This window comes from Haemorhous mexicanus, chromosome 1 (genome assembly GCF_027477595.1).
Source record: "Haemorhous mexicanus isolate bHaeMex1 chromosome 1, bHaeMex1.pri, whole genome shotgun sequence".
Lineage (NCBI taxonomy): Eukaryota > Metazoa > Chordata > Aves > Passeriformes > Fringillidae > Haemorhous > Haemorhous mexicanus.
The window spans coordinates 35,621,557-35,649,179 of NC_082341.1; the positions used below are offsets into that span (position 1 = coordinate 35,621,557).

General features: G+C 38.6%; 1 protein-coding gene across 2 annotated transcripts in view; it reads right to left on the bottom strand.

Moving 5' to 3' along the window:
- RFTN1 (raftlin, lipid raft linker 1) overlaps window positions 1-27,623 on the bottom strand; it is a 96,070-nt gene that overhangs the window by 48,108 nt on the left and 20,339 nt on the right. For both annotated transcript variants that reach the window (XM_059845901.1, XM_059845890.1), the window contains exon 3: window positions 7,684-7,870. In XM_059845901.1, the coding sequence (XP_059701884.1) occupies window positions 7,684-7,870 (187 nt within the window). The remainder of the gene's footprint in view (window positions 1-7,683; window positions 7,871-27,623) is intronic.

A 27,623-nucleotide genomic window follows, 5' to 3' on the forward strand; every position in this document is an offset into this window, starting at 1 on the left:
CACTAAAGGCTATAAAATCCTTACTGAAAATCTTCCAATAGAAAGACTCTGTATTTCCAAGAAGTATTTTTCCATGCTCTCAAGCAAATTATGTCTATATATTTTAAAATGAAGTCTTTGTTTACACTGGTAGTTTTCACCTTTTTAGGAAAGCTTTAAAAAGCCTGTTATTCTGTCAAAAACAAACAAACAGAACAAGAGCCATACCCTCTCATGTGAAAATAATAAATACCTGTGGATGTCATAGACCACAAAAATAATTTTCTGAGCAAAGCTAGGTTGGCAAGGAATTGTTTTCAGTCTCTATGCAATAAACAGTGCATTTCATCCATGTATCACAAAGTATGTCATAAATCTCATAAAAGTCTCTCATTAAACTCTTCGAATATTATTAGTACTGCCATAGAGAAGTAGATAATTATAGGTACAGGTAAATTCCGTATTAACAGAAATTAATATAATTTTAGTTTTATTAATTTAGTGGGACTACTTTTAGGACCACTTTCATTAGAAACTATGAAATAGGACCCCCACAAAATGTACATCTATCAAGATCCCAGAAGCAAGAAAAAAAGTCCAAAGAGCACAGTTCTGTGCACTTGCACTCCTCTGCTCTCTTCTGAAAAAGGACTGATGTCAATTGTGAGAAATAACCCAATAATCAATACCATGGAGTCTCTTACCAGTTTTATAGCACAGGATGTTACTGGGAGTCCCACATATAAAATACTTTAAAATTAAAAGCAATGGTTTATGTAAAGCTGATTTTCACTTTCCCATCTTAAAATATTTCTCAACAAAAAGCAGAAAAGAGAAATGCTGAGATGAGTTTAGTCAAAAAATATGTAAGCTCCAGCAGTTCTTAAGATCTTCCTTTTCTTCTGGATGCACAGTCATCAAGTTCTTCCTTTTCTTTTCCTCCTCCCATGTTAGAAAATTGAATCTTCCTCCCTTCACTCCTGCAAACATTTGGGTGTTTTGTATTACCTTTATTCCTCTGATTAAAAAAATCGCTGGGTTAATTAAAAAAGGTCCAGCCCTGAAAGCAGCACACCTGGATACACTAACGCTGTACCCTTCTTGGAGCCAGGATGAACTGGAGAAGCTGCTACTTCCAGACTCACTACAACACCCAGTACTCACTCTAACACGTTTTGGGATGCCTGAGAGGGAACACAAGGGACAGTGTGAACAGCACTAGCACTTTCCCTGCAGTGAGGAAGGGCAGTCTCCTGCCTCCCACCCCAAGAGAGAACTGGTTGGCCATGGAGATTGCCAGAAAAATTCATTGCAATTTACACACCCTGGGCTTTCATTTGTTTTTCTTTGTTATACATTGTTTGTTTATCATTGACAATTTTCCTGAAGAAGGGCTCTTCTGCCACTGTAGGTAACCTCAGTGCCCACCATGGACAACCTTAATCACAGGAGGCAAAGAGTTGAGGTGCAATTTCAGTCTACCTGATGCTGAGCAGAGGGACAGCATTCACAGGCCTGGTGGGGTAGACGTAAAGGATACCCTCAAATTTTACCAATATGGAAAGGGCTCAGGACCACAGACTTCCAGAAAGTGTCATCCTGAATCCTAAAGAGGGCTTCTAGTGCCACTAAACAAGATTATAGATTGAATAAATAAGATTTTAACTTATAATTGGAAGTTCACTGGCCAAAAATATGTTACAATGGTTGTTTCACTAGGTTGTCATTTCCTGCACAGCTGTTTGCTGTTAAGCCCCATTTTATGGTAGAAAAACCATAACCAGCTGTAGAGAACCAGTAACTTACACAGTAACTATTAAAGCTGACAACTTGGTGTCTGCTACAAACTGGATCTCCAATCCTTTTCAGATACAAGAAGGAACTGAGGAAGCCAGCATTTGGTCCTAATCTTCCTGAAGTTCCCTATGCCCATGAGCTCAGCAAGCCAAGACACACTTGTAAACTGCACAGATGCTCTAAAATTACTATTTCATTAAGAATGATGCTAAGAATGTGAGCAGAGTTTTGAGATTTTCCAGTACACAGTGGAAAATGGAACTGTACGTTCATAACAAACTGGTCTACATTACAAAACCAATAAAACCACACTGAAGTGATTAATATGAGCAGCTGGTATCTCTACAATTTCAAGTTAAATTTCCAGCAAAATTAGAGTATCTGAAAACCAAGAACCCAACAACTAAAAATCCTTAGGTTTTATGATGCCCAGCCAAAAACCACACCAATTTTTATAAAAATAAAAGCAGATATATTGCATGCTAAGAGCCCAGTCTAACCCAGGTGACACTGTTTTAATGTTATTACCTAAACATTTTCTTTATTATAAGAAACCTTATCACTGGAATATGTATTATTTGTTAGTAAAATTTATAAACTTTTTTTAATGACAGTATATAAAGTTTCTTGAGAAAAGTCTGGGCATCTATTGATACACAGGCATCTTTAATGTGCAGTGTTTATAATTTTCAGAATACAGATGAAAGGACATTTATTTTGGGTCACTGTTAAAAGTTATTTTGAGGAAATATGTATTTCTTTGAACTTGTAACAGATAACAAGCCTTCAAAACTCAAACCATTGTCCTTTGAGCTAAAGGAAGATATCTGTTGACTCTTGGGCATGGAATAAATATTATCTTTTCATTAAGTTGAAATCAGCCTGCTGAGAGCAACAACACAGACTACATTTGCACACAAACCTGTTTGATCCCTAATGCTCTTGAAGGTAAATTCAGACATTTCTCATCTTCAAGCTTAAGTCCTACATGAAAACCAAACAGACACAGACACAGACACATAGACACAGACACAGACACACAGACACATACACACATTTTTATTCAAATAAAAAATATATTGTATCTATGCAAAGTACCTACTTTCACCAAAGTGAAAACACCAAAGAGAAATACCAGCAAAATCAAGAAACTGTAAAAATCTTTGTTTACTATTAAACTTTTGAACTCAGTCTGTCATATTCCTTTGCAGATAAACAGAGTTCTTGTTATCCAACTGATGATAGTTTGAATTTGTCAGGACTAACAGACACAGGAATTACAGAAATAGAATTAGAATCATCTCATCAAGTGAATCTCTACAACACTCGACGGCTCATTATTTTACAGAAAGGGAAAACAGCTGCAAAGCTCTTTGAGGTCAGAACAGAAATTTAGAACATTTAGAAACTATAAAAAAATTATTATTAAATTAAACTACTTAATCTACTTCTGCAGAACAATGTTTCCTTGTTGGCTGCTTTAGTGACTGAAGGCAAAACCTGTAGATAGTACATCCTAGGACACAGCTGGAACAATGGAGAGAAATTCTTTGGAATATTATTTATATCCTCTGCTTCTCTATCATGGTGAAATAAAGCATCAGCAAACATGTCAAAACTATTATAAGCAGACAGTTTATAAGCCCAGACCGTGTACCTTTCCTGGTAAAAAAGAATGGAGGTTGCTTTCCAGTGCTGAGCACTTAGAAAGGGACATCAAAACATTTTAACTGACACTGAATTTTGAAACTTTAAGATACCAGACAGAGATATCACACTACAGTTTGCTACAAACAAGTTAAAGCTGCTTTGTGCTATGGTTTTGTTGTAATTTTGTTCAGGGGCTGACTTAGCAATTTCTCTGCAGGAAACAGAAAACCTGCAATAGTCACAAGCTGTCCAAAATAAGAACGCACCCAAGACACCTGCACAGAGATTGTTAAAGAAAAAAAAAAAACAGTGAATGTGGAAATAAAAGGCCAAGGAGAAAAAGGTGATTGCAGACACAAAGAATTACTGATTTCTGCTCCTCGGAGGAATGTAAGAATGTGTTACTCTCCTCATCTTGGTTAGCCAGAACCTCCCAAATACATGGACCTTCCCCCATTCCTTCCATCAGCAGAGACCCACTGTCACATGTTCACACTTTTCAGGTACCAGCTTTTATTCCATTTCCTGAGATTCTAAGTGTAAATCAGTGTGAATCTACTCTTCTCAAGCATGAGTGTGAACAGCAGGCACACCTACGCTTCACTCTTGGGACCTTCCCTAAATTCAGGGAAAAAAAAAATCTGCAAAAACCTGGGCTCGAAGAGTTTTCTTCACACAACTGATACAAGATTTTTCAAGATTTCTTCCTCAAGAAACCCACGTATCTCAGAACTCAGGACAGACAACAGAACAGACAACTGTCTTTTAGTTAAGTCCACTGAAATTTAGAGGGGGAAAGAAAGTATTCATGACTGTTCAATTTATTATTCTTTTATCTGACTATATTCTATGTGACTTTCAAACCACTTTCCAATCAACTGCTTAGTGTACACCATGCCATTAAATGCTACAGAAATATTTAAATTTATTATATTAAATTTAATGAGAGCAATGGCAGAGTTTTTTAGCAACTTGGTAGACTGCCTTCATGCTCAGTGCCTCTAAAGAGTTAAACACCCCTACATTTATTTAACTTACTTTAACGTGAGGCCTTTTGCACTGCAAACAATTGTATTGTTGATTTTTTTAAAAAATCTGTCTCTTAATTCCATATTTTCCCTAACACTTTCGGTGGATAATCCTTGATTTTCAACATGTACAGCTTCCATATATGATAGGGATGTGTTTTTTCAAACGTCCTACAGCAGGAATGACTCCTATTTCCATATTTGCCACAAATGATTACATAGCCAAGATAACAAAGCCAGAGATACCAGATTAAACAGAAAGCTATCAAAGTGACTTTAAAAGTCACCTTAATATACAATGCCATTGCAAATTCACTAGGAATATTTTGAAACTACAGGACAATGGCAAAATAGGATAAAAATAACACTAACAAGTAATTTCTGTGAATTCTAATGCACAATATGCCTCAGCACTACCTTTTCCATTTTATTGCTGAACAAATTCAGGCACTGCAAATCTCACTGACAGCAGCAGCATGGTGTTCCTGATACCCATCATCTGCTGCAGCTGGCATAGCTTCTTCCTACCTTTGGGGAGGCAGAGCTATAAAACTAAGTCCTCAAAGCACAAATCGACAGTATTAATTTTAAACCAGAAAACTGACACGGAAAGGTGCAACACTGACTAAAGACTAATTCAAGCATTCAGTTCTGTCTCTGTATAGATGGAATTGGAATTACTGTAGGCACTAATGCAACAATTTCATTTCTGTTCCATTCAGAGAACAAAAAAAGGAAGGTGCAAAACACACTCGCTATCTGCCAGACAACGGACAGATGAAGTGCAGAGTGTTGGAGCCACCTGTGGTGAAACACCTGCAGTGAGAAAAGAGCTGCAGCCTCAGGTGCTCTGCAGGAAGTGCCCAGGAAGCCCAAGCATGGGCCCCACACCAAGATACAGAGTTTTTTATGACTCTTAGCTCCCCATGAACACCATACCACCAAAGGGCTGGATTTGTTCTCCACAGCATAAATGATGTTACCAGTGATCCTACAACTGTGGCTGGACTACTTTTACTCCTAAAATCTTATGACAGATATAAACACTCATCTGATCTTAGCCTAAGCAGACCTAATTTCTACCCATGATTTAACTGTGATATACAGAGAATGCCTTGTGATGACAAGACACCTGACAGTCCTCAGGGGGAAAAATATAATTTCATCATTATCAGCAGCGTAATGAGAAAGGTTAATTAAAAAAAATTAACAGTATGTCTTTTTTCTTCATACTGTTACATATTTTTAGTCCCCAGCTGTTTGTGGAATGACATGAACTTGCAGTTCAGATACAGGTGGTCTCTATGCAGGCCATAGAAAATGGCCATGAAATCTGTTCAACACCCACTCTCTTCGTCACACTTGGCAATGCAAATATTTGTTGCACCCACACACTATGGGAGAAGCTGCTTCCATACTCTCAGCCAAACTCAGGAACATTTAAGCTACATGAAACATCAAACTGATGTAATTTCCCTTTCTGGTTCTTGTTTTTTTCCTGCTTCACCATGTCTCTTCCGCTTCCCTAGGCAGTCAAAAATGTCAGATAAGAAAATGCAGAGAAACGGACTGTGACTGTAAAAGGAAATATAATTGGTTCAAGACTCTCTACTGTCTTCAATTTTGTACAGTCATTTACAGCTGTCTAAAGTGTGTGACACTGGCACCCAAGTGAGTGAGCAGGCAATTAAGATTTTGTACTCTTCCACAATCACTCTGCACATATGTGAACTACTGGACATTGTGTGAGAGCAGTGACACTGAGCACTCTGGCTTGAGGGCCACATCACTGAGAAGGAATCTGCTCTTCCCTGACAGGCCTTCAGAGCTCAGACCTGGAAGATGTTGTACCCTCAAGACCCCTAACCAACAGAAGTCCTTAAGCACTTACTTAACATTACAAACTCATGCATGTAAATACTTTCATTGCTTGCAGCATGAGTAGGCAGGGAAGAAAGGCCCCAAAACCATGCAATCTCAGCCCACCATCACTCAACAAGTCCATTGTTCAGCCAAATATTCTATGCTTCAACCATAAAACTGGAAGCCATTTTAACAATAACAACAAGCAAGCCAGCATGAAGTTCTATATTAATAAAACTAAAATGAAGTCAAGGCAAATTAAGGGTTATTTTAGAAGCTCAAATTGCCTGTGACATCTAACGCTTACATACACTTGCCAACAAAATGCAGAACTTTTTCCTTAGGTCAGAGACTGAACTTCAACTCTATCCATAGCCTCTATCAACTGGCTACCAGGATGAAGCAAATTGAATGGTGAATGGTTTGCTTTTTAAATAGAAGTATAAACCAGCTACATCCTTTCCTTCAAGCATCAGCACAAAGAGAGGGACTAGGATTGGCAGAGGGAGGTTTAATTATCTGCCAGCCTTCAGAATTGGTCATGGTAAGAAGGGCTTGACTGGGGAATGCAGCTGATGTAGGAATCTGGAGAGAATGGCTGCAACAATACAGGGTAGCTGCAGAGTTGGGGGTGGTCAGATAATATTAAATTAGGTTTGAAATCATTAACCAAAAATCATATGTGTCCAAATTTCCACATTTCAATTTTCTTCTGGGCTATTTAACAGCACATCCTACGGATTTTTTTTTTTTTTTAGAAATCATATTAAATCATAAAAGAACAATTCCTGGTTTTTTATTCATCTTCAGACTTTATGTAAAATATTCTTAATATATTTTAATAAGTGCACAAAGCAGGAAAGCATTCTTTTTATTTATGGAGGTTGCACTGACTAAAACTTGTATTGTTTAGAGGAAAGAAGGGCCAAAAGTCTATGCATAAATTTAAGAAGTATGCGTTCGTACTACAGTTCTCAAATTAATTGCATTAACTGTAACCATCTAAACACAAAACATGCCTTCTCTAAGCAAACAATTCCCCTGTCATAATTTAATCTAATAAATTTTTAAAGGGTACCAACAAGACCATCCTCACAAACTGTCATGCATAGGGCTTGTTTGTTTGCCTCTCATGACAACACATCCCAAAATACAGAGCATATTTCAACTTGTTATTCTCCAAGTCGCCTGCCAAACTGCAGACAAATTGTAAACATGAAGAACATGTTAAGCCTATTCAAGCCCACAAAAAAAAAAAAAATCAAGTCTTGCACAGTAAACTCTGCTATAATTTCCTGATGTAGGTCAAAACTCAGCAGGAAATCACATTGTCTATTTTTATCCCAGTTCACTGGAAGTGTTTTACCTTTCTGTTTTCTTGATAAGCACAGCCCTGAAGATTTGTTCCTGGGGAGTTTTCTCTTTTTCATCAGTTGGTTGCACAAAAGGGTGGACAGCAGCCAAGACAAAGCCCTGCTGGTACAATTCTTCCAGCTGAGCTGGAAGATCATACAAGGAGGAGAGCTTGATTGCAGATGATCCTGGCAGCTCAGCTGGAAAGGAAAAGAAATTGGTCAATAATCCGACACTGGACTATCATGTATTTTAAAATCCAAGCTCTTCAGAGTCAAGTAAGCTTCACACTGATCTACAATATTAACACCAAAACTGACCTTTCCTGAGACCCATTTTGTATTTCATATTTTAAACAGGCTGTCTTGGCGAAGGACTTGTATTACACAAGAGACTCGCGCAATTAAACAAGAAATCAGATGCATTAAAATGCCAAATCCACTACACAGTCTGGCAGAGATAAGTCAAAGAATTTAATAAAAACAAGGCAGTTGGTCAAAAGATATTCTAGGTTTTAGTAGTTGTCATAGTAATGCAAGTAAAGAAGAATGAGCCATGAGTCAAAAACACAAAACAAGAGAAAAGAGTCAATGAAGGCAGAACATGTCAAATTCAAAAGCTATGAAAAGAAGCATCAATCTACACAAAATCAGTCTAAGAGATCACTGATGCAAGATGTTGATGAGACCAACCTTCTGCCAAAATGTCTGAAGAGAATTTTGTAGGTATATTGATAATAGGAATGTTGAGCGATGCACACCTATAGCAATGAGAAACGTTTTAGAATAAACACTAAATCTTATACCTCAGGGTTTAAGCAAACCTATACATATTAGAGGAGGAGATGAGACATAGTATATGAAAATAATCCTTTCCCAATCTGCTTACTGCAAGGTTTTATGCCATCCTGTCAAGTATTTGTTGCTGACTCCTGTCAGACACTTGACATACACATGGATATTTCAGTCAGTATAGCAATTGCCCTTATTTCTTTGGAGTCTTGTGGGATTCAAAAGAAAATCCCATAAATCACCTAAAACAATCTTTTATTCTCTTCTTCTCTACATCAGTAATTCCTCATACACTTTTCATATTTTATGGGAAACGACATCTCTCTTTCCTGACCTTTGCCTCTTCATTTCCATCTCGCTTGGAGGATATTTATTATGTCATCTAAACCACACCAGGGCATACAGGGTGGTGAGGTCCTGGGTGTTCTTCCCTCCCACTGAAACCAGGAGGGAGGGGATGCTGAAAGAAACACAACAAATCTTCTTGCAAGCCTTTGCTAAAAAAAAAAAAAAAAAAAAAAGCACTGGAGAATAGTTTGTATGAAATAAGCAGGCAATGCAAAATAAGGTTTCATTGTACTGCTTTTTCCATCAAACCGTATGGCTACCCTTTATGAATAATTTAAGGGGTTATCAAAAAACTAATAAATATTCAAACCAAATAATACCAAGGAATAATTTAAATAATAATAGAATAGATGTGCTTGGTATGTTTTTTCCCTCATATAAGACCATGTTCCAGAAGGGAATAATGGAACTTTTTGACCAGGAGTTTAAGATGTAGAATTTTTTTATTATTTTTATAAATAAAATGAGATCCAAGCAACATGCACGTTGACAGACAATAGGGCTTTACCTTCTACAACAGCATACAAATCACTTCAGAGTCATAAAAAGAGACGGCACAATGAATAATGCATAATAAATAATAAACCAAACAGTTACTTACTGGAGCCTACTGGGGATAAAAATAGGGAAACCCAGATTTTAGAGAACTCCATTTTCCCTCTTGTGTTCAGAGACTCCAAATATTTTTGACTACACTGAAACTAATTAATTTCTAAAGGAGGGGTTGACTTGGATACAATGGAATGACTAAACACTACTCAGTACTGTTAATTCCGGTCAGAGTGCTCCAATTTTTAACCATCCCCTATGAAAACTGATGCTCGCCTGGAGTACATATGTAGCATCAGGATTCTTCTGAGGATAGCTTGAATAAGATTAGTAAAAAGTCTAGTCATTAATATGGGAGACCGGCTGCTTCCTCCTAAAAGCTAAACATGAGGAAAAAGCGTGGAAATGCATGTAATGGGAGCCTTGGGATGTAACTTGATTAAAAAAGAAACGTAATAGAAAATAGAGATGGGTGGGATCATCCAGCTAGTTCATCCTACTACCTCGAGGCAGGATCGGTTCTAGTTTAGTTGTTTCTCCGTTTTTCTCATCTATTTTTAAAAACCTTTAGTAATGGAAATTCCCCCTAAGTTATTTTTCAGCACTTCTCTATTCTTCCTACTCAAAACCCTTTCCTAGCACGTGGCCTAAATTTCCCTCTCTTAAATTCATGATTGCTACTTCCCCACTAGAGTATTTCTTTTCTGCAACAGCATTTCATAACTCCTAACACCATTCATGCTTTAATCTTACTTTCTTTATACTGTATAAACTCAATCCTTTCAATGCTCCTGTTCTCCTGTCTTCTGTATTTTTAAGTAACTTCTGATGTTCTCTCCTGATTCTCTTCAACTGTCCACATTTTTCTTCAAGTATAGTACCTAATTTTGACCACAGTGATCCAGCACAAGCCTCACCAATGTTCTGTAGAATGGAAAACTCTTAACACTTACAACATCCTCTATCAGTTTACATCATCCCAGGGGGAAAAAACCAAAGGAAATTCTTCTCCCCATAACTAACAGTAGCCAATTTTCCTGTTCTTTGTGAATTATAGGATTTTTCCTTTCAGTTCTCAAGGGCCATTCTAGATTCTGACTTTCACAGTATGAACAGCATTTCTCAGACTGGCAAACTGTAATAAACATACTCAGCAATCATTGCTGCAATAGTTAATGGAAACCATGAATTTTAACAGTCTCTGACCAGAACAATTTTAAGCCTTACAACTAATACATCTTTTTGGTTTGACACTGAACTATTGCTAATTTCTCCTCGGACTAGAGATCGTTCACAGCAAAACGACAGTTCCTGTTAGACAACTGATTGCCACAAGGTCTATGAGTTTTCTGGACTTACAGACCTGTGCTGTGCATTCTTGTTACTCTCCAACTGGTTTGAGTTATGCAGATTCCTCCCCAGAAATTCCTGCTACACATCATCCTCTGGATATTTCATAACACATTTATTCCAGTAACTTTCTGGGCATTAAGTTGGGCTAACAATCTCACAAGACTCTTTCAATATAGGTTTAAAAAGGTTATCACATTTTGCTAGAGTTGTATTCATTCTTCAAGAGTCTTCAATCTTAAATTATAAAATTCCAGTTATTTCTTCAGCTAATTCCTCTACAGTGCGTACCTGTAAGTTTGGCCTACTTGGAAACATCTAATTTATTAAATCAGTTGTCAATCTAGTCTTTCCTTACTTTACCTCAGAAAAATGCTAATATTTTCAGAAAACCTTACCCAATTTCCAGTAAAATATATTAAAATGCTTGGTTTAGTTGTTAAAGAGAATTCTAACTATATCATTTTAGAAGCAAAAGGAAGACCAAAATTGTGTACAACAGGGACCTGTGTAAGGTAAAAGACTAAATGAAAAACCAAATAAAAACTTGTATAACACCAATGCTTATAAAGCCTTTATCTTGCCAAAATATAATGCTGACTTCTTTTATCAGTCTCTTTTTTGCTCTTGAACTGCAGTTGGCTCTAAGTTTTAGGTTCTGGTCCATATTTGCACATTTATTGTTGTATTTCTCAGTGTGGCCTCAGAAGACTCCTTTGTTTATCCATCTAGATGAGTGTGTAAGAAACTTGAAAATGAAAGCCACATTCTCCACTTTGGTTAAAGCTGAAGGTGGAAATAGTAGCGTCTGCTGCTTTTGGACTGGATCACCAGACAAAATAGCTTGTTTGAAAAGAAAGTTTGTGTTATAAAACTGATACCCATAAGGTGACTTTCGTGGGTCTAGGGACTTGTGCATTCTTTGCTGCTAATGGAAAAACCTGACCAGATATTCTCACTTACCCTCATCTTACCACAGAGAAATCAATAAGAGGGGTGAATTTCCATAAAAATCTACAGGTTTTCATGTATATTTGAGAGTGGTCATTTCTGTAGCTCCAAAAAGCAATTTATGGGAAAAAGAGAATGGATTCACAGTCTACTACCAGGATCCCCAGGGACTAAGAGCAGGCTGAGAAACAAGACAGGGAGGACAGATATTGAAGAGGACTTCTTCCTGTGTTAAGGAGCTCCCCTTTCCATCCCAGTGGATCATCCAGGGCTTCTACCACCAAGAACAAACAGCCACTGACTGGCTTCAAACTGAAGCATCTCATGTGACCTCTGACAACTGTGCTACAGTCCATACTAATGAGGGAGATACCTCCTGATCAAATACTAAGAGAGTTACAGCGACCATCTATAAAAAGTATTCTGATTTTTGTATATTAAAACAATAGATTTGGGTACTTTTGAGATGCTGTAAACCAACACTCTGAAGTAAGAAAGGTATACTATGCCTTATAAAATAATCCCTGGATTCACCTATTAGCCCATGCTTAATGACACCCATCATCAAGTAGAAGACATCTTTATATAATATATATACTCAACAGATTATGTGATTTTAACTCTATTCTATTTGATAAACAGAAACTTCCTTTTTTTAACACTTACATTTAAGACAAAGATAAAATGAACTTTATTATTTTTTTACTTTCCTATTATGTATGATAGCTATGCCCCAGAAAAGCTGAAACATTAAATGTCAAAATGGCATTTATTTAATTTCTCTTTACTGAAGTGGTCAAATCTGAGGTCAAATTTGGGTCTTAGTTTCTTGGCATATATCTTTAATACTTTATTTAAAAGAGCAAACATAATAGTTCTACTTTAAATTTCTATTATCCTGTCTATCTACTACCCTGTAACATTAGCTTAGTTTGCTTACTCCTACCAAACAAATTCATTATTGGGATTTTCTGGTCTTCCTTTTTCAACATGTTTTTCTGATTAAGCCTTTGTGCTCTTATTTCAGTCACAGCTGCTAAAGGCGGATGGAGCCCTTAATGACAGTTCACATTACAGGTGAAAATGTTCCACAAAAATAATGGGGACTCCTTTTAACTACTCCTTGTTACCTTTTAAAGTTTTCATGTTCATCTGCATTTTAAATGTTCCTCAATTTATTATGGAACATTAAATAAGCCTTTTTCATAGAATCATAGAATAGTTTGGGTTGGAAGGGACTTGGAAGATCATTTAGTTCCAGTCCCTCTGCCTTTGCATTAAAACAACCAAAGATCAAATTTGTGGGTACATAGATTGTCACATTCTCTGTCCATACCAGGTACAGAAGAAAACACTTTGCTCAAGGTGTGACACATCATGGGGTCTAAAACAAAGACAGATTGGCAAACTCAACAGACCCACACTATTAACTGATGTAGCAACTCAGTTACCTGGGAGCTGCATCCACATTACTCCTATTTCATAAAAGCACAGAATGGTTTGGGTTGAAGGCTATTTAAAGATCATCTGATCCAATTCCCACAGCAAGGCCCATGGATCTGTTCTACTAGATCAGGTTGCTCAGAGTCCCATCCAACCTGACCCTGAATGTTTCCAGGGTTGGGGTATCCACCACCTCTCTGGGAAACCTGTTCCAGTGTTTCACCATCCTCATTGTAAAAACATGTCTTCCTTAAGTACAATCTAAATCTATCTTTTTAGCTTAAAACCATCGCTCCTTCTCCCACTGCAACACACCCTATCAAAAAGTTTGTCTCCATCTTTCTTGCAAGCCTCCTTTTAGTACTGAAAGACCACAATAAAGTCACTCTGTGGCCTTCTCCATGCTGAACAAGCTCAACTGTCTCAGTCTTTCCTCATAGGAGGTACTCCAGCCCTGTGATCAGCTTTGTGAACCTCATCTGGACCTGCTTCAACAGATCCATGTCTTTCCCATGCTGGATGCAGCACTGCAGCTTGGATCTCACCAGAGCACAGGAGAGTGGCAGAATCCCTCCCTTGACCTGCTGGCCACTCTGCTTTGGATGCTTTGAACACACACTGCTTGGTCATGTCCAGTTTTTCATCCACCAGCATCCCCAGGCCTTTCTCAGGAGACTGCTCTCGATCCTTCACCCCCAGCTCGTACTGGTACTTGGGGTGGCACTGACCCAAGAGTGGGACTGGGCTCCTTTAACCTCATGAGGTTCACACGGGCCAACTCTTTTAGCCTGTCCAGGGTCCTTCTGGATGGTACCACATCCCTCAGGTGTGTCACCTGCACCACTCAGCCTGCTGTCACCCACAAACTTGCACTCCATGTCTTATGACCAGGCCTAACATGTATTATCAGGCTCAGACCCTTCAAGAAATACAGGTCCAACTGTTTTCTTTTTCCAAGTGCAGGATGAGACTGTTTCCCAATCCATGGCCGCTCCTGTGAGCAATTCCTGCTCGAGGCACCCACAGCCAGTGAACTGTGGGCCCACTCAAGCTCCTCCTGAACCTCCTCTGTCCAGCATCACAAATCTTGCAGGCCCTTCCACCAAACTACAGACGCTTCAGGTCACTCACAGAAAGAATGACATCCTTCCCAGGGGAGCCCAGGGTTCACGGAGCCCTCCTCAGAAGAGGGAAGTTCCTGGCAGAAGGGTCACAGGGGTGACCTCAGCGCAGCTCTCCCTCCCCCACTGAGGGCTCAAAGCCACACAGTTGTCCCTGAGCAGGGCTGAGCCTGTGAGCTATAAAGAAGCAACCATTCAGGCACGCCACATACTTTGTCACTCCTGCTCACTACCTCCATGCACCTCCCTACTCAGCATGGTTTTGTGCTCCTGTCCTTCCAAAGCACCCAAATCTCTTTGCTGCACTACACAGAGCACATAGGAGAGCACTCAAGTCCAGAAAATCTTCCATGTTTTCACACAGGGCCCTTCGCAAGCACATTTATGACTGTTTATAACAACCCTGATCGTTTGTAGAATTCCAAGGCGAGCACGCTTCCTCTATTTAGTATGAGGATTGCTGTTCCTTAATGTAATATCCATTTCTTTCCAGCAACTTTAATCTAATTTAAAGAAATCAAATCTCTAGCAGACTAACTTCTAGAAGAGCAAAACACTGTCTTTGTATTAGGACCAGCCAAAAAATTTAACTAAAAAGTTCACCATGAGAAAATGCAGTTTCACCTACCTTAAAACATTTGGTAAGAACATGTTAACTGCAGCAAAGGTTTTAATTTGGATAATGTTCAGAAATAAAAGTAATGTATTAATGTTTTACAATATCAAAGTGGTTAAATAAGCACATTGTTTTCAGTGTTTCTATGAATTTCCACCCCACTTGAAATTTTGGAATTACCTGTATTACTGGAATTGTCATTTCCTGATGGAAGGTAGAACTGCACTGACAGAAGGTGCACAGTTACAACAAGTAGGACACAGGAACAAACCAGTCACTAGGAGAAGCTAGTTTGGGTAAGCCGAACACTGCTAAATGGAGGACCATCCTGTCAGGCCACCTTTTGGTTTGCCAGAGTCCTTGGGTTTCTCTGTTCAGGCCCTGAGGGCTGAATGGTACCGCAGCCCCTCTGAGAGAGCTGGGGATCATCAGAATCTAAGGGAAGGAAGGTGCAGGGTAACAACCTATTGTGAAGTGCTGGATCTTCTCTTATAATGCAGGACAGACTGGAAAATATCCCCTCTCTGTACTATAAATAAGAAAGTCTTTAAGGCAGTTTTCACTGACTTATTCAGCAGTTAGTCTGGAACAGCTGAAGGAATCCAGATAATCATCCTTTCCAACTATTCAGGCTTGCTACAGCCAATTTGTTACTCTGGAGGGAAGACAGTGAACTGATACTTGAATATTCTCAAAACACACACTCATCCTGAGAGAAGGTTATTTCCATTCAGTGTCAATCTCACACACACAAAAAATATTAAGCCATTTATTACAAATTTTTCATTCTTTGTTACAAATGCTAAGGAACTCTCTTTCATGCTGCACAAATTGTCTCTGGGCCAGAACAATGCAACCATGCTACTCTCACTGAACTATAATTATTCTTTCCTCGACCGACAAATAATTTCTTGCTACCAACCAACACAAAGCTATCAAAGTACTTCTAATGAAAATAAAGACAAACTTACCAATAATGTAACTTAACATAAAACAGTAAATACATTTCTAGCAAGTCTTGTGATGAGTTCCCAATAATTGTTTCTGAACTAAAACCTACCAAACAGATGTTAAAGCAGTATAACTAACCTAGCAGAAAATATATGGTACTTGTGACACTCTAAGAAGGTTTGAATTACCGTGAAACACTAGCATTAGTGTTTGAATTGCCATTAGTTTGAATTACCATGAAACACTAGCATCAGTGAAATACACTAGAATTCAATGAGCTAATAGCTCAAGCCTTTGGAGCAACAACTATACAAGCTGTACTACAGTCTCTTTTCCTTTTGAACAGAGCTTGAGTTTCCATGAGGTGCATATATAGGTTCCTTAATTTCAAAGAGAAGATGGATAGTATTCGTGCACTACTCCTCAGACTGTCAAGAGAGGTAAGATACTGGATGTTAATATAACTCATGGATTTTTCAATTGTGCTAAATGACATTCTCAGTGGTTTTTCTCTCAATCTTGAAGTCAAATACAATCAATGTTCCCATAAAAGAAAGTAAGGATGAATATGCAAGAGCAATCAGTGCTTCATAAATGAAGGTGTCTGTTCAATAAGCTCCTAGTGTTTACTTTTAGTGAAAATGTAATAATGGAAGTTAAAGATATTCAAAAGCAAAGCACTGTATCTTAAAGTGGTAGAGGGCCACAGAAAGACTGTGAAACTGCATATATACCTTTAGAACGCAAGTAAATACATAGAAATGAACTTATCTGATCAATTGTCCGATTTCATTGCATCTGGGAGTTATCTTGCTTGTTGCCCAGCCAAAGTTTCATTTCTATGTCTTCCAATTATAAGAAAAGTGTCTTAAGAACAGGGTATGTTTGCCACAATGATGTGGTTATGCATCGGATGGCTTAACTTCTGGTGTTTCAGAAAAAAAAGAAATATCCAGCCTATCACCTCCACTAAGTTAAAAAACAATGACTGAACAGAAGTTTAGTAACCTAAATAAATTAACAAGCACTTAGACGATTGACTGCTTATACCCATTAGCTTGTGGGCAGAATTATACAAAATGAGCAAATAGAAGACCACCTACTAGAGGTTAAAAGGGTTAATGACTGTGCAAAAAAGCAAAATTAAAGAAGGTGAAAAAGAGAAGGGACTTCTCATTTAAACTTGCACAGAAATAAACCTAGGAAATCCTATCCCTTCTGCACTTGAATAGTTTTTCAAAATGCTATTTTTTCAATTTGTCACTCCCTCCTCCTTAGTTCTACTTCCTAAATTGATGCAGACCAAACACAGAGATACCAAAGACAGGTAATTTACATTTCACAAAACAAAGGGAATGCCAATTATTTCTGACCAAACACAGGAAGTATTCGAAGTTACATTTTATCCATACAGACTTGTTATCTGTGTAAGTTCTTAAAGATGAGTATTACATTGAACTACAGAGGAGAGAAAGGTTTAATTCTGAACTACAGGAAGGACCAGCATGATGATTCACATTTATTTCCATCCCCCCCCACAGTCCCCCCCAAAGTACTGGTTCCCTCTCCTAAATCCAATTCAGACACAAAATGAATCTGTTGATGGCAATACTTCAGCTGCCAAAGTCTAACACAGAATGCTGCTCTCTTTAATAGCTTAAGCAGTAGTGAAACAGGACTTCCCATCACTTCCACCAGCAGTGCAGCAAGTCATGTCTCTCACAGCAAGCAGCCTGTTATGAAACACTTTAAAAGGAGGGAAAGGGGAGCTACCCAACAAGCAAAAAAATAGTACAACTCACTGAAGAGATCTTCTGATATCTTACAAGTTGGTGGCACTGTAAAATCTGAGAGCTGATGCATATTTTTTGCTTTGACCCTCTCTCTAACTAATGTGCCTGCCATTTTTCTTAGCAGCAGCAATACTGGCAAGTTTCACAGCTAACTCTGCAGCCTACCAAATCTTCATTCCCTCCCATACTCTTTAAAATGTATTTTGTCTTTTCCTCCTGTCATAACCCTCCTTTTCCCTTCCTTCTCCTCCTCTCTGTTTTATGCTTCACTTCAATGTTCTTTCCATATTTCTGGCAAATTTTCATTTCAGATTTTAGAACTGCAGAATATAATAAAGTAACACTGGTTCCTTTGCAAATTTTACAAAAAGTAAGCAGTAAGAAAATAGCATTGAAGTAAGGAAAAAAACCTGTAAGAAGCATAGATAATATCCTCAGATTAGTACAAAATGGTCTACTTTATTAAGTTTCAAATTATGCAGAATTTTTTCATTTTATGGTATACTTTGCTGGATGAGAAAAATCTCCTCTGAAATGGAATTTTTAGCATTTCTTAGCTTTCCAAATCACTATATCCTATTATCAATAAAATGCTGCATGTGCTGATTCTTAAAGGAGGTCAAAAGCAGAAAGGTACATATATCCATCTAGTTATTTCCATCCAAACCAACAGAGAACAACCTTGAGATTACTGTTTTCAATTTCAATCAAGCAGAGATGAACAAGCTTGCATTCGTTACATGGGATTTCCTTCCATAATCACAAGATAGTTATAAGCTACAAAACTGACTGAAGCCTAGTTTCCAAACTGAAAAATGACAAGAGGATTTCAAACATTTAAGGAAAAGGGAGGAGAAGTAAGTCAACTAAGTAGTAACTGTGGCTGAATACACTTGCTATGATCTCATGCACATTTTTCATGATGCACTGATAACTGTGATTAAAATCAATGACTTTGCACAGCCAGACAAACAAGAAGATAAAAGTAAGTATTCCACCAAAGTATTGCCACCAAGGTTTTCTTTTTTCCCCCCAATTCACAAGGTAATTGCTTCATACAATAAATATATGCCAGGAGAAAAAGCTGGACTCTGGAGAGAACATTTTAAAAATTTGAATTTTATAAATTCAGCCTTCAACAGGAAGATTTAAATTTACCGACATATCCAATAACCTCAGGAAGAAAGGTTAGGATCTATCAAGATAGCTCTTATTCCCCAAGCCAACCCATGCAACTGAGAACTGATAGTCTCCAGGGAAACCAAAATCCTCTTGGCAGGTCATGCCTGTATATATATTTTATACATAACACTTTGCATTATATATACGGAAAAAGACAGACAGCTTTAGAAATGCTTGAAGGCTTTATTCAAATGTTACCTGCTGGTCTCTGTTTCTTGTCATTTTATATAGCCAGTGCTTCACAGGCATTCTCCCCTTCTGTTCCAATAGATGTTTTAGACTTTCTTGTAAAATCTTATTTAGGATGATACTGCGTGCCAAGTTTGTTTGGTTTTTTTAAAAGCTAGAAAGGGATTTTTCCTAATCCTGTCTCTAAAGTCCATAAATTACCTTGTTTCAGATGTTCTCATTTCTTGACTGTATCAATGATATTCCTTTTCTTCAAAAGGCAATCATAGATACTAGCCACTTAATAGTTTAAATTAGATTAAGTATCAGAGTGACTTTCATCTTTCTATCTTTTTCCTAGCTTGAAATATTGTATATTTTAGATAAAGAGAAGACGCTTCTAAATGATACATGTTTTTCATTAGGAAGATAACATATAGTGTAACTTCTCACTATTCTTTTGGTCTCTATTAAATCAAAATCCTCTATTTAGAAAATACTGTGATTTTTCACAGATGTCTGCTAAATTGTTTTCAGCTTTACTGGCAAAACTAAAAAAATGTTAAAGCAGCCAGAAATGTAACACAGGTTGTATAACCAAGCAAGCAGTGTTACTTGTGTTACTTGAAGATATACTCTGAATTAGATTTTGGCCACAGGTTTAGTCATCTTTGAAAAGAAAGTTGGGTAAGAGAATGCTACATGATAAATAAATATTAATTCAGTATAAACAGGAGATATTCAGGGGCAGGTAAATTAAATTCAGAGGAAAGGGTTTATAATGCATTTGGATTTTTTAAAAACACATTACCCTGCAGTAATTGTAAGATGAACACTTCTGTGGACAACTACAAAAGACTCAGAACACAACAGCTTGTTAGATTATAAACAAAAGTCAAAATTGAGCTATTTAACTCCACCAAAATTTCCAGGAAAACACCAAATTTTAAAAAGGAATAAAAGCAAATTAGACCTGGCTTATTTTCCAATTGCTAGGCCTGCTTGGGGAACTGCAGTGAAAAACCAAATGGAAAACATTCTACAGTATTTACTATTCCTCTCAGCTCTCCTGCCCCACACTTCTATTTTTTTTTTAAGTATTGATAATGAGAATATATTCACACCACTGCTAATTGTAAGAATACCTCTGTCAGGGTATGTGAATTTCATGTGAAAAGTCTGTGTCTACAAAAGCAAGATCAAGATTTTACTGTCCCAGCAGGGACAGTAAAATCGTCTCATGAGACGTGCCCTCAGTGCCACTGGTGAGCTGTACTTGGACATCTCAGCTACCCCACAGCACCAAAGGGAGCCATCCAGCTGGAACTGAAGCTGTTCTGGTATTTGCAGCAAAATTTGCAGGTCCAAAGCCTTGTTGTTCAAAATCATCACAGGAAACCGACAACAGACTTAACATGCAAAGGTTTGCATGGGAAAGCACAGGGTAGCAATACAAAAATATAGGGTAGCAATAATCCCTATCAAGCAAATTCCCCAATGGTTCCTGATTAATTTGGCACATAGAAGAGTCATGTATCACCCCATTTATGATTTTTAGAGTGACCAGATAAACTAATTCCAGAAGACACAAAGTTAGAATCACAAAATGGATCTGTCATTTTGCAACAAATTAGGTAAGTGTTAAATGAGGTGAGAGATTCCAAAGAGGACCTACTTTCCAGTCCACACGTTTTAGGATTTGCCAGCTCTGTTGGTACACAAGGGTGGTCAAAGATCTGATTAAGATCAGTACAAGATAAAATATTTCTCCCTGACTTTTTGCTACCTGTGCTATTACACAAATTCCTACTCAAGTTTTTCTCCATTAGCTAACGGAGAGTGATTCCCACTAATGAAGCTTTTGTTCTTCAACCTTGCTGTCACAGTCTCAGATTTTCCTTTGGTTTTCTTTTCTTCCCACCTCTTGGATTCCTCAAGCTGATGAGAAACAGTGATTATGCGGCTACACTGGAGCAATGCACGAGCTCACTGGCCAGTGAGCTGCCAGTGCACATCCTGGTTCTCCTTGCCTTCCCCTGATTAATAGAGGTCTCAGTCTTCTACCCAACTGCCAGTTTCCACAGCTCTAGGAGCAGCCTAAATTTCTCGCAAATTTCTTTGAAATTGTGCGGTTATAATTATTTGGAGGAATGAGACAGACAGACTGTGAGCCTTTTTTAACTCTCGTTTCCCTAGGAAACCAGTTCAGAAACAAAACAGAAAATCCATCACACTACCACCTACAAACCCTCTGAAAAAAAAAATTCCTTCAAAAATAAACACCTCGAAAGAAAATCCTGCAAAAGGTATTATGGGATATTGCCTTCTCTAACACCTCTAACAGTGTATTTAACAGTGATGAGGCTTTCACAGAATATTGAAAACTACTAGCAAGCAATAGTTCACCACTGGCACCTAAAAGCAGTATGTCACTGCCAAACACACCACATCACTTCAACTTGGCAAGAATGCTTGATAGAAAGCCAAAGAGTAGTGGAAAAGGCTGTTAGAAGTTAACAAAGCACTTCCCAAAAGTACTGTTTTGTTTTTTTAGGCAAGTCTGCTAGAGCATGGGTGATGGATTTACTAAAGAAAAAAGCTTTTCTTGGCAAAAAAAATCCTGCTTTTTTTCACTTAGAGCAAATTTTCCTGTCACTCTGCAGAATTTGAACTCCTACTCCCTCGCTTCAGAAAAATGCAGCCAGTTTCTGTTTTCGAGTGAAGAATTCCCACACAGTGATACTGATAGCATGGAAATCCATTGCTTAATATGGGTCATGGGAAAATGGCCACAAAATCAAGCATCATTACAATGGAACAAACATAGCAAATTATATTTTTTTTTAGTTTATTTTTTTAAGTTTACAATAAAATGGTTGTTGCTGCAATTTTGTTTGCAAATAGTAGCAGAGTATTTCTCCAAAAGTATATGAGAAGGTATTGTTTTACCCTCATTTCTCAGAGTCATTCTGTCAGAAAAAGTGCTGCAACTACAACATTTATTGGAAATTTAAAGGAAAGATGCAGAGAAACCTTATCTTCAAAGCTGCTAAGGACAAATTAATGAAGTAAATATAATCTAATACCAAAGTAGTAAATATATGCAATAAAGATGTAACAGATGTCCTGTCCAACAGGGACAAAATACTTTCATGGTATGAAGGTGGAAATTTAAAAACGTTACGCAGACAATCTTAAGATCCAAGACTTCCCTTATCCCCTGAATAAGATCCCTTTTGGGTTAGTAAGATCAAAAATTAATTCCTTAAATGCACATTCTTACTGATTAAATAATAGAATACAGAGGCAAATGAGCAGGTCACTTTCATGGTTCTATTAACAAGGAATAGAAAATAACCTTTACAGGTGGCACAGTGGTGTGTGGCAATGCATATTCACAGTGACCATACAACAGACCTGCAGGCTGTTATTCCTATCAGCTCCTCCTTGCACAGACAATACCTCAGAAGCAAACCTAGGAAAAAGTGTAAAGCACAGTGCCTGTATACCCTGGCTAATACTGTCTTCTTTCTGCTCCTGATAAAGCAACCCCAGGAGAGGTCACAGGCAGCCGCACGTGGCTCCGACTTCTAATCATATGACAGCCCACGTCAAAAACGCTTTCACTTCTCCCCAGTCCTAAATGGATTCTGCAAAACAGAATTTCTAACTTCTCTTATGTCAAAAAAGGCCAGACCTGCTACTGGCTGATAATGAAATATCACTGATAACGTAGTCTGAGCTTCCACCAATGTTTCTGGAAGGGTACCCTGAAAGTATCTGTTGATGAGAAGACCAATTTTTCACAAAAATTTACTATAATAAAAAAAAAACAAACTAAACAAACAACAATGACAACAAGCAGTGCAAGAGTGCAGCTCGACAACAAAGTGTTGCAATTAAAAAGTGTTGTATTCATTGAACATGTGGTGAAGAACAATGAAAATAATCCCACAAAATATGTCCAATTTTATCTATTTGATTACTTGAAAGGCTTCATCAAGGCATTCAACCCAGCTGGAAATAGGGTGGATGGACTGCAGAGAAAGACAGATGCTGCATCTGAGCTGAGCATTCCTAAGTAAATAAACAACAAAAACAAAACAAAAAAAAAGGCAATCCTGACACAGTTCCAAACTTTATGAAACAATAACTTAACAAAAGACCATTTATTCTGTCACTCTCTTTTTGTTCTTTTGTTTTGTGATTCGAGATAGAAGTAGATGCTAATTTTTTTTTTTTTTTTTTTTTTTGCTTACTAGTTATCTGTACAATAACTGCTTGTGAATTAACCCATGCAATTTTGGACTATTTGTCAATTCTTTTACCAGTTGTTATTAGGAAATTCAGGAAACAATTGTTCAAATAGAAGAACACCACAAAGGGCTTAGCAAATGAGGAACTACAGCAGTAGACTGCTGTTTATTTATACTTCACTAGTAACCATGTCCTGGCTTATCTCTAACATTCTCAAAAATTCCACCTGTTTATTTGTAAACCTCATACCTCATTCTCTTTCAGATTTAAGGCCTTTTATCAATTCATTTGGAAACACGTGGCACCTTTAAGACTTCTCACATCCTTGATGTCTTTAATTTTTTATGTTCCACATCGTACGCAAAAGCCTCTGTATTCTCAGACTGAGATGAACTCTTTCAACTGATGACTGTTTAACAGAGACAGATAATATTTTTGCAGTTCTTAACTCACCTGATGACTGTCAAGCTTGTCTTTCGTGGGCTGATCAAGAGCTCCAGCTCCTAGCAAAGGCTTAATGAGATTCTCTTCCCCTTGAAAGGACTGTTTCTTTCAAGAAGAATGTGCAGCTCATCACGGCAAGTCTCAAATTGAGAGGATGATTATTTTGGGGGAGACAGAAGCTGCGAGTTCTGCACAATTCAACTAAAGAAGTTTCATTTATATGAAATGAGCAGGTTTTGCAAAAACCAGTTCCTGTGCAAGACCTTATCACAGTCCATGGGTTACCACGTACCAGGAAGAGCCACACCAGTTCACTACAGCAGCTGCTGAGCAAGCATTGAACTCAGCCGAAACTTCTCAAGCACCACCTCATATCTCAGAAACTCCCCTGCTTTTTTCCTAAGATTATCACAGAGTATAGTGTGTCACAAGTATCAAGTCATTTGCAAAACCATTACTGTACACAAACCAGGAGTCTTCTAGGTGTGCAAGTTGTATCACAGAAAGCAGGCTGCAATTTCATGTAGTAATTGTGTCAGTTCTCAGGAAATTACACACTTGTATGACTGCAGTAAGATAAAACCAAGTCACTGAGACTGTTTAAAACACAGGACAAAAATATGCAACATGTGCCAGGGTTTTGCCAAGATAGCTGAACGAGTGCCAAAGGAGCTAGCTGAGGAACTGGAAGCAAGACTAGCATAGTGTTTGGCAAATGCTAATAAGTTCTTGTCCTCTACAGAAGCAATGAACATATTTTCAGGCTGCCTCATCACTTAAAGAGAAGGCCACAATCTGGAGTCCTGGATCAATCTTTATCAGCTTTGTAATATGTTATGGCTGCAAGATAGTAATGATCAAATGGTATTTCACCAAGTGACTACACTGAAGAGTTCTGACACTGCTGCAAACTAGCCATGAACCAGCAGACACCCAGAATACAGCACTAAAGTGACACCAATGGCAAAAAGGTGTTTTATACCAGGCCCAATGTGAGATGTTTGCTTGGCAGTATATTTACATCTTCAGACTTACGAGGCTACCTGTCACCTGTGCATATACACACAGGCACTGAAAAAGAAAACAGTAAAAAAGGCCTGAAGCAGATAAAGCACCTTCACAGGCATAGGATCAGTGCCTCTCTATATACCAAGTCAAGGTAAAGAAAACGCAGGAGAGGCTTTCGCACACAAAACCCATGCAAATGCTGTGAGAACACTAACCTGAAGAATAGTTAAGACTACGACAATAATTAAGGTTTGCAAACTACATTATTTTGCTGAGTACAATATTCACAACCTTAATTAAAGCTGCAGTCACAATTATGCTTGTTGCTAAAGCAACAATTCTACGTATTTACAGAACAGGGCAAAGAAAGTGAGATATTGTGCAGTTTCCATGATAGATTAAAACTATGTAAATGTTCTCAGGTTATTCTCTAAAGAAAATTTAAATTGACTGTTGATCTTTTCTAGAAACAACAGCATTTTAAGGTTTAAAGTAAGCTTTTCCCTGTTCCATAATGAAATAAGTCTAACACACTCAGAGGACGTTTTTCCTGTCACTGAGATTCAAAAGAAGAAAAAAAAAGAAAAAAGAAGTTGTCATGAAAGACCCAAAGGGATCTGAATCCAGAAATGTAAGTTGTCTTCTTCAGTAAAAGACCATGTGCCTGCCCATGCATGATACGATGGGTTTTATTTAAGCAGAACTTGATAGCAAATCTTGTCAGAGTGACAGCTGCAGTCCCTGCTGGGCTCCATTGATACAACACTACAAAAAGGCATCCCTCTGGCACTGGAAAGCTCCCAAAACACTGCAAACTCATGCAAGGCCATGTCTTCTCTTCCTGCTAAACATGTCAAATGCTATCTGTCCCCCTCCATTTCTACAGTCACTCATGACCCCTCAAATTCTTTTAGTGTGTATTCAGCTACTCTTGTCCTTTGATATTCTTCCCTGTTTCATCTGCTCTATTTTCTCCTGATGCCCACCCCTTTCTGAAGACCTTTTCTCCTCTTTCCACCATGCATGAGTGCTCATATCAAGGGAGAAGGGCATAGTAAGTGTCAAGCTAACACCTCCCTCTTAGGCTTCCAGACACAGCGAGGTGATGCTGTGAAATCCCTTCCCTGTCCAAATACAGGAGAACAGAGCAATGGCATTACTCACAATGTTTGGGGGTCTCCATGTCCACGACCCACAACTGGTCCAGGCCACGGTGGCTCTACCTCTTTGGAAGACATAGGTGGGGTGGCAGAGGCCTCAGGGCAGTGCCTTTTCCTACTGCACTCATGAAAAGCCAAATGGTCCCATATCCCCTTAGGGGAACAGCAGCACCAATGTGGTCCTGCTCCTGGAACTCTTCTCAGCTCTGTGTATGATCTGCTGCAGAGACAGCCAGAGCATGGAGGCCTCATTTTGTACCAGGGGAGGTGCTATTCAGTGGGAGCATGTTGGAAGATTGCTTTTATTCCCCATTTCAACAATTCAATGCTATTGAATTGCTGGTATTCAATAGAAGGATGTTGGAAGATTTGCTTTTATTCCCCCCATTCCAACATGCAACCCACAGACAGGGTGCATACCTCTCATGTTCTCTCCCTGACTGGAGGTGCAATGCTAGGCACCAAGGCTGAGTTAAATTTTGTTCCAGTTAATTCTCTGGTCATGCTGGTCCCTGGGGGAATGTTTCTGGTGTAGGCCATATCAGCACCCCATCACTGTTTTTCCTTGTCTTTGTCCCTGCTCCTGAAGTTTCAGATCCCACTTTCGCTCCATGTTTTTCTTACCACTCGTAACTTTGGGCCATGTTCATCTTGTCTGACAATAAAGTTAGCCAATATGTTACCTGAACTCTTTTTCTGCCCCACTGCTGTTTAGCTGCAGCTGTGCCTTCCACTCCACTTCTTCAGTGGAGAAGCCCAAAGTGTCTGTGTTGTCTGGGGCACAGCAGCAGGAATGCTATGGCACGGAGCCTGGGCTAGGGATGTTATAGCTCATCACAAGGCTGACAGATATCTTGATTACCGGGGATTTTTTTTGGTGGGTTTTTTTTTGTTTGTTTTTTTGGGGGTTTGGGGGTTTTTTTTGTGGGAAAGAGTGTGGAGGCAGTTTCTAGGATTGAAGGATTCTGGCTGTGAAGACCCTTTGGAGCTTCATACGAGCTGACATGTCAGCTGAGTGTTGACAGCCTATCAAGCAGCTGACAGGGCACGGTCCTCTGAACGGGATGCTTCAGCCAAAAGCCTAGGAAGAGGACTGGCAGGCCATTTCCTCTGTAAGCTGAAAGAAAAGCAGGGAAGGAACAGATGCTTCCCAGGGAGAAATACATGTTTGCTTGTTCAGAATAGGGGGGAGATGATCTCCATACTGCAGGACTTGATCAGAATGTACTACTCCCCTTCCTTCTCCTTTATCTCCTCTCTACAAGCTAGGGGAGCAGAAAGACAGACTTTATCACCGTTCCTTTTGTCAGTTCTCCCTCCTTTATCACTTCTCATAAGAGAAGGGCACAAGTTTCACTCTTACCCCTCCCTTTTCCCACATGGTGTGCTGCTGCTGCTACTACTTTTCAGCCATGTTTTTCCTTAGCAAAAAACTCAGTCCCAAGTCTGTAATGATTCCTGAGGGCCACTGAATCAGCAGCCAAAGGCACCTGCCAACAGGGAGAAAAAGTCAAAACAGGCATTGAAAGTCAGGCAAGAGACAAAGCAACTATGCCCATATAAAAGGGATAAACAGCTAAATGCCACCAGGAAAAGACTGGATCTCCTCACTTCCAGACACTGAGCTCTGCTGAGCCTCTCTTCAAGAGCAGTGTTTGGAACAGTGTTTGCAGGATGACACTGCAAAGCTGTCCTCCCTCCCCTAACTGCCTAACCACTGACCAACAGGTACTGCAGTCATGGCACAACACAGGGCAACAGCCACACCTGTGAACACAGTTTGGACTCCCAGAATTTTATCCAACAATGGCAAAGTCACAG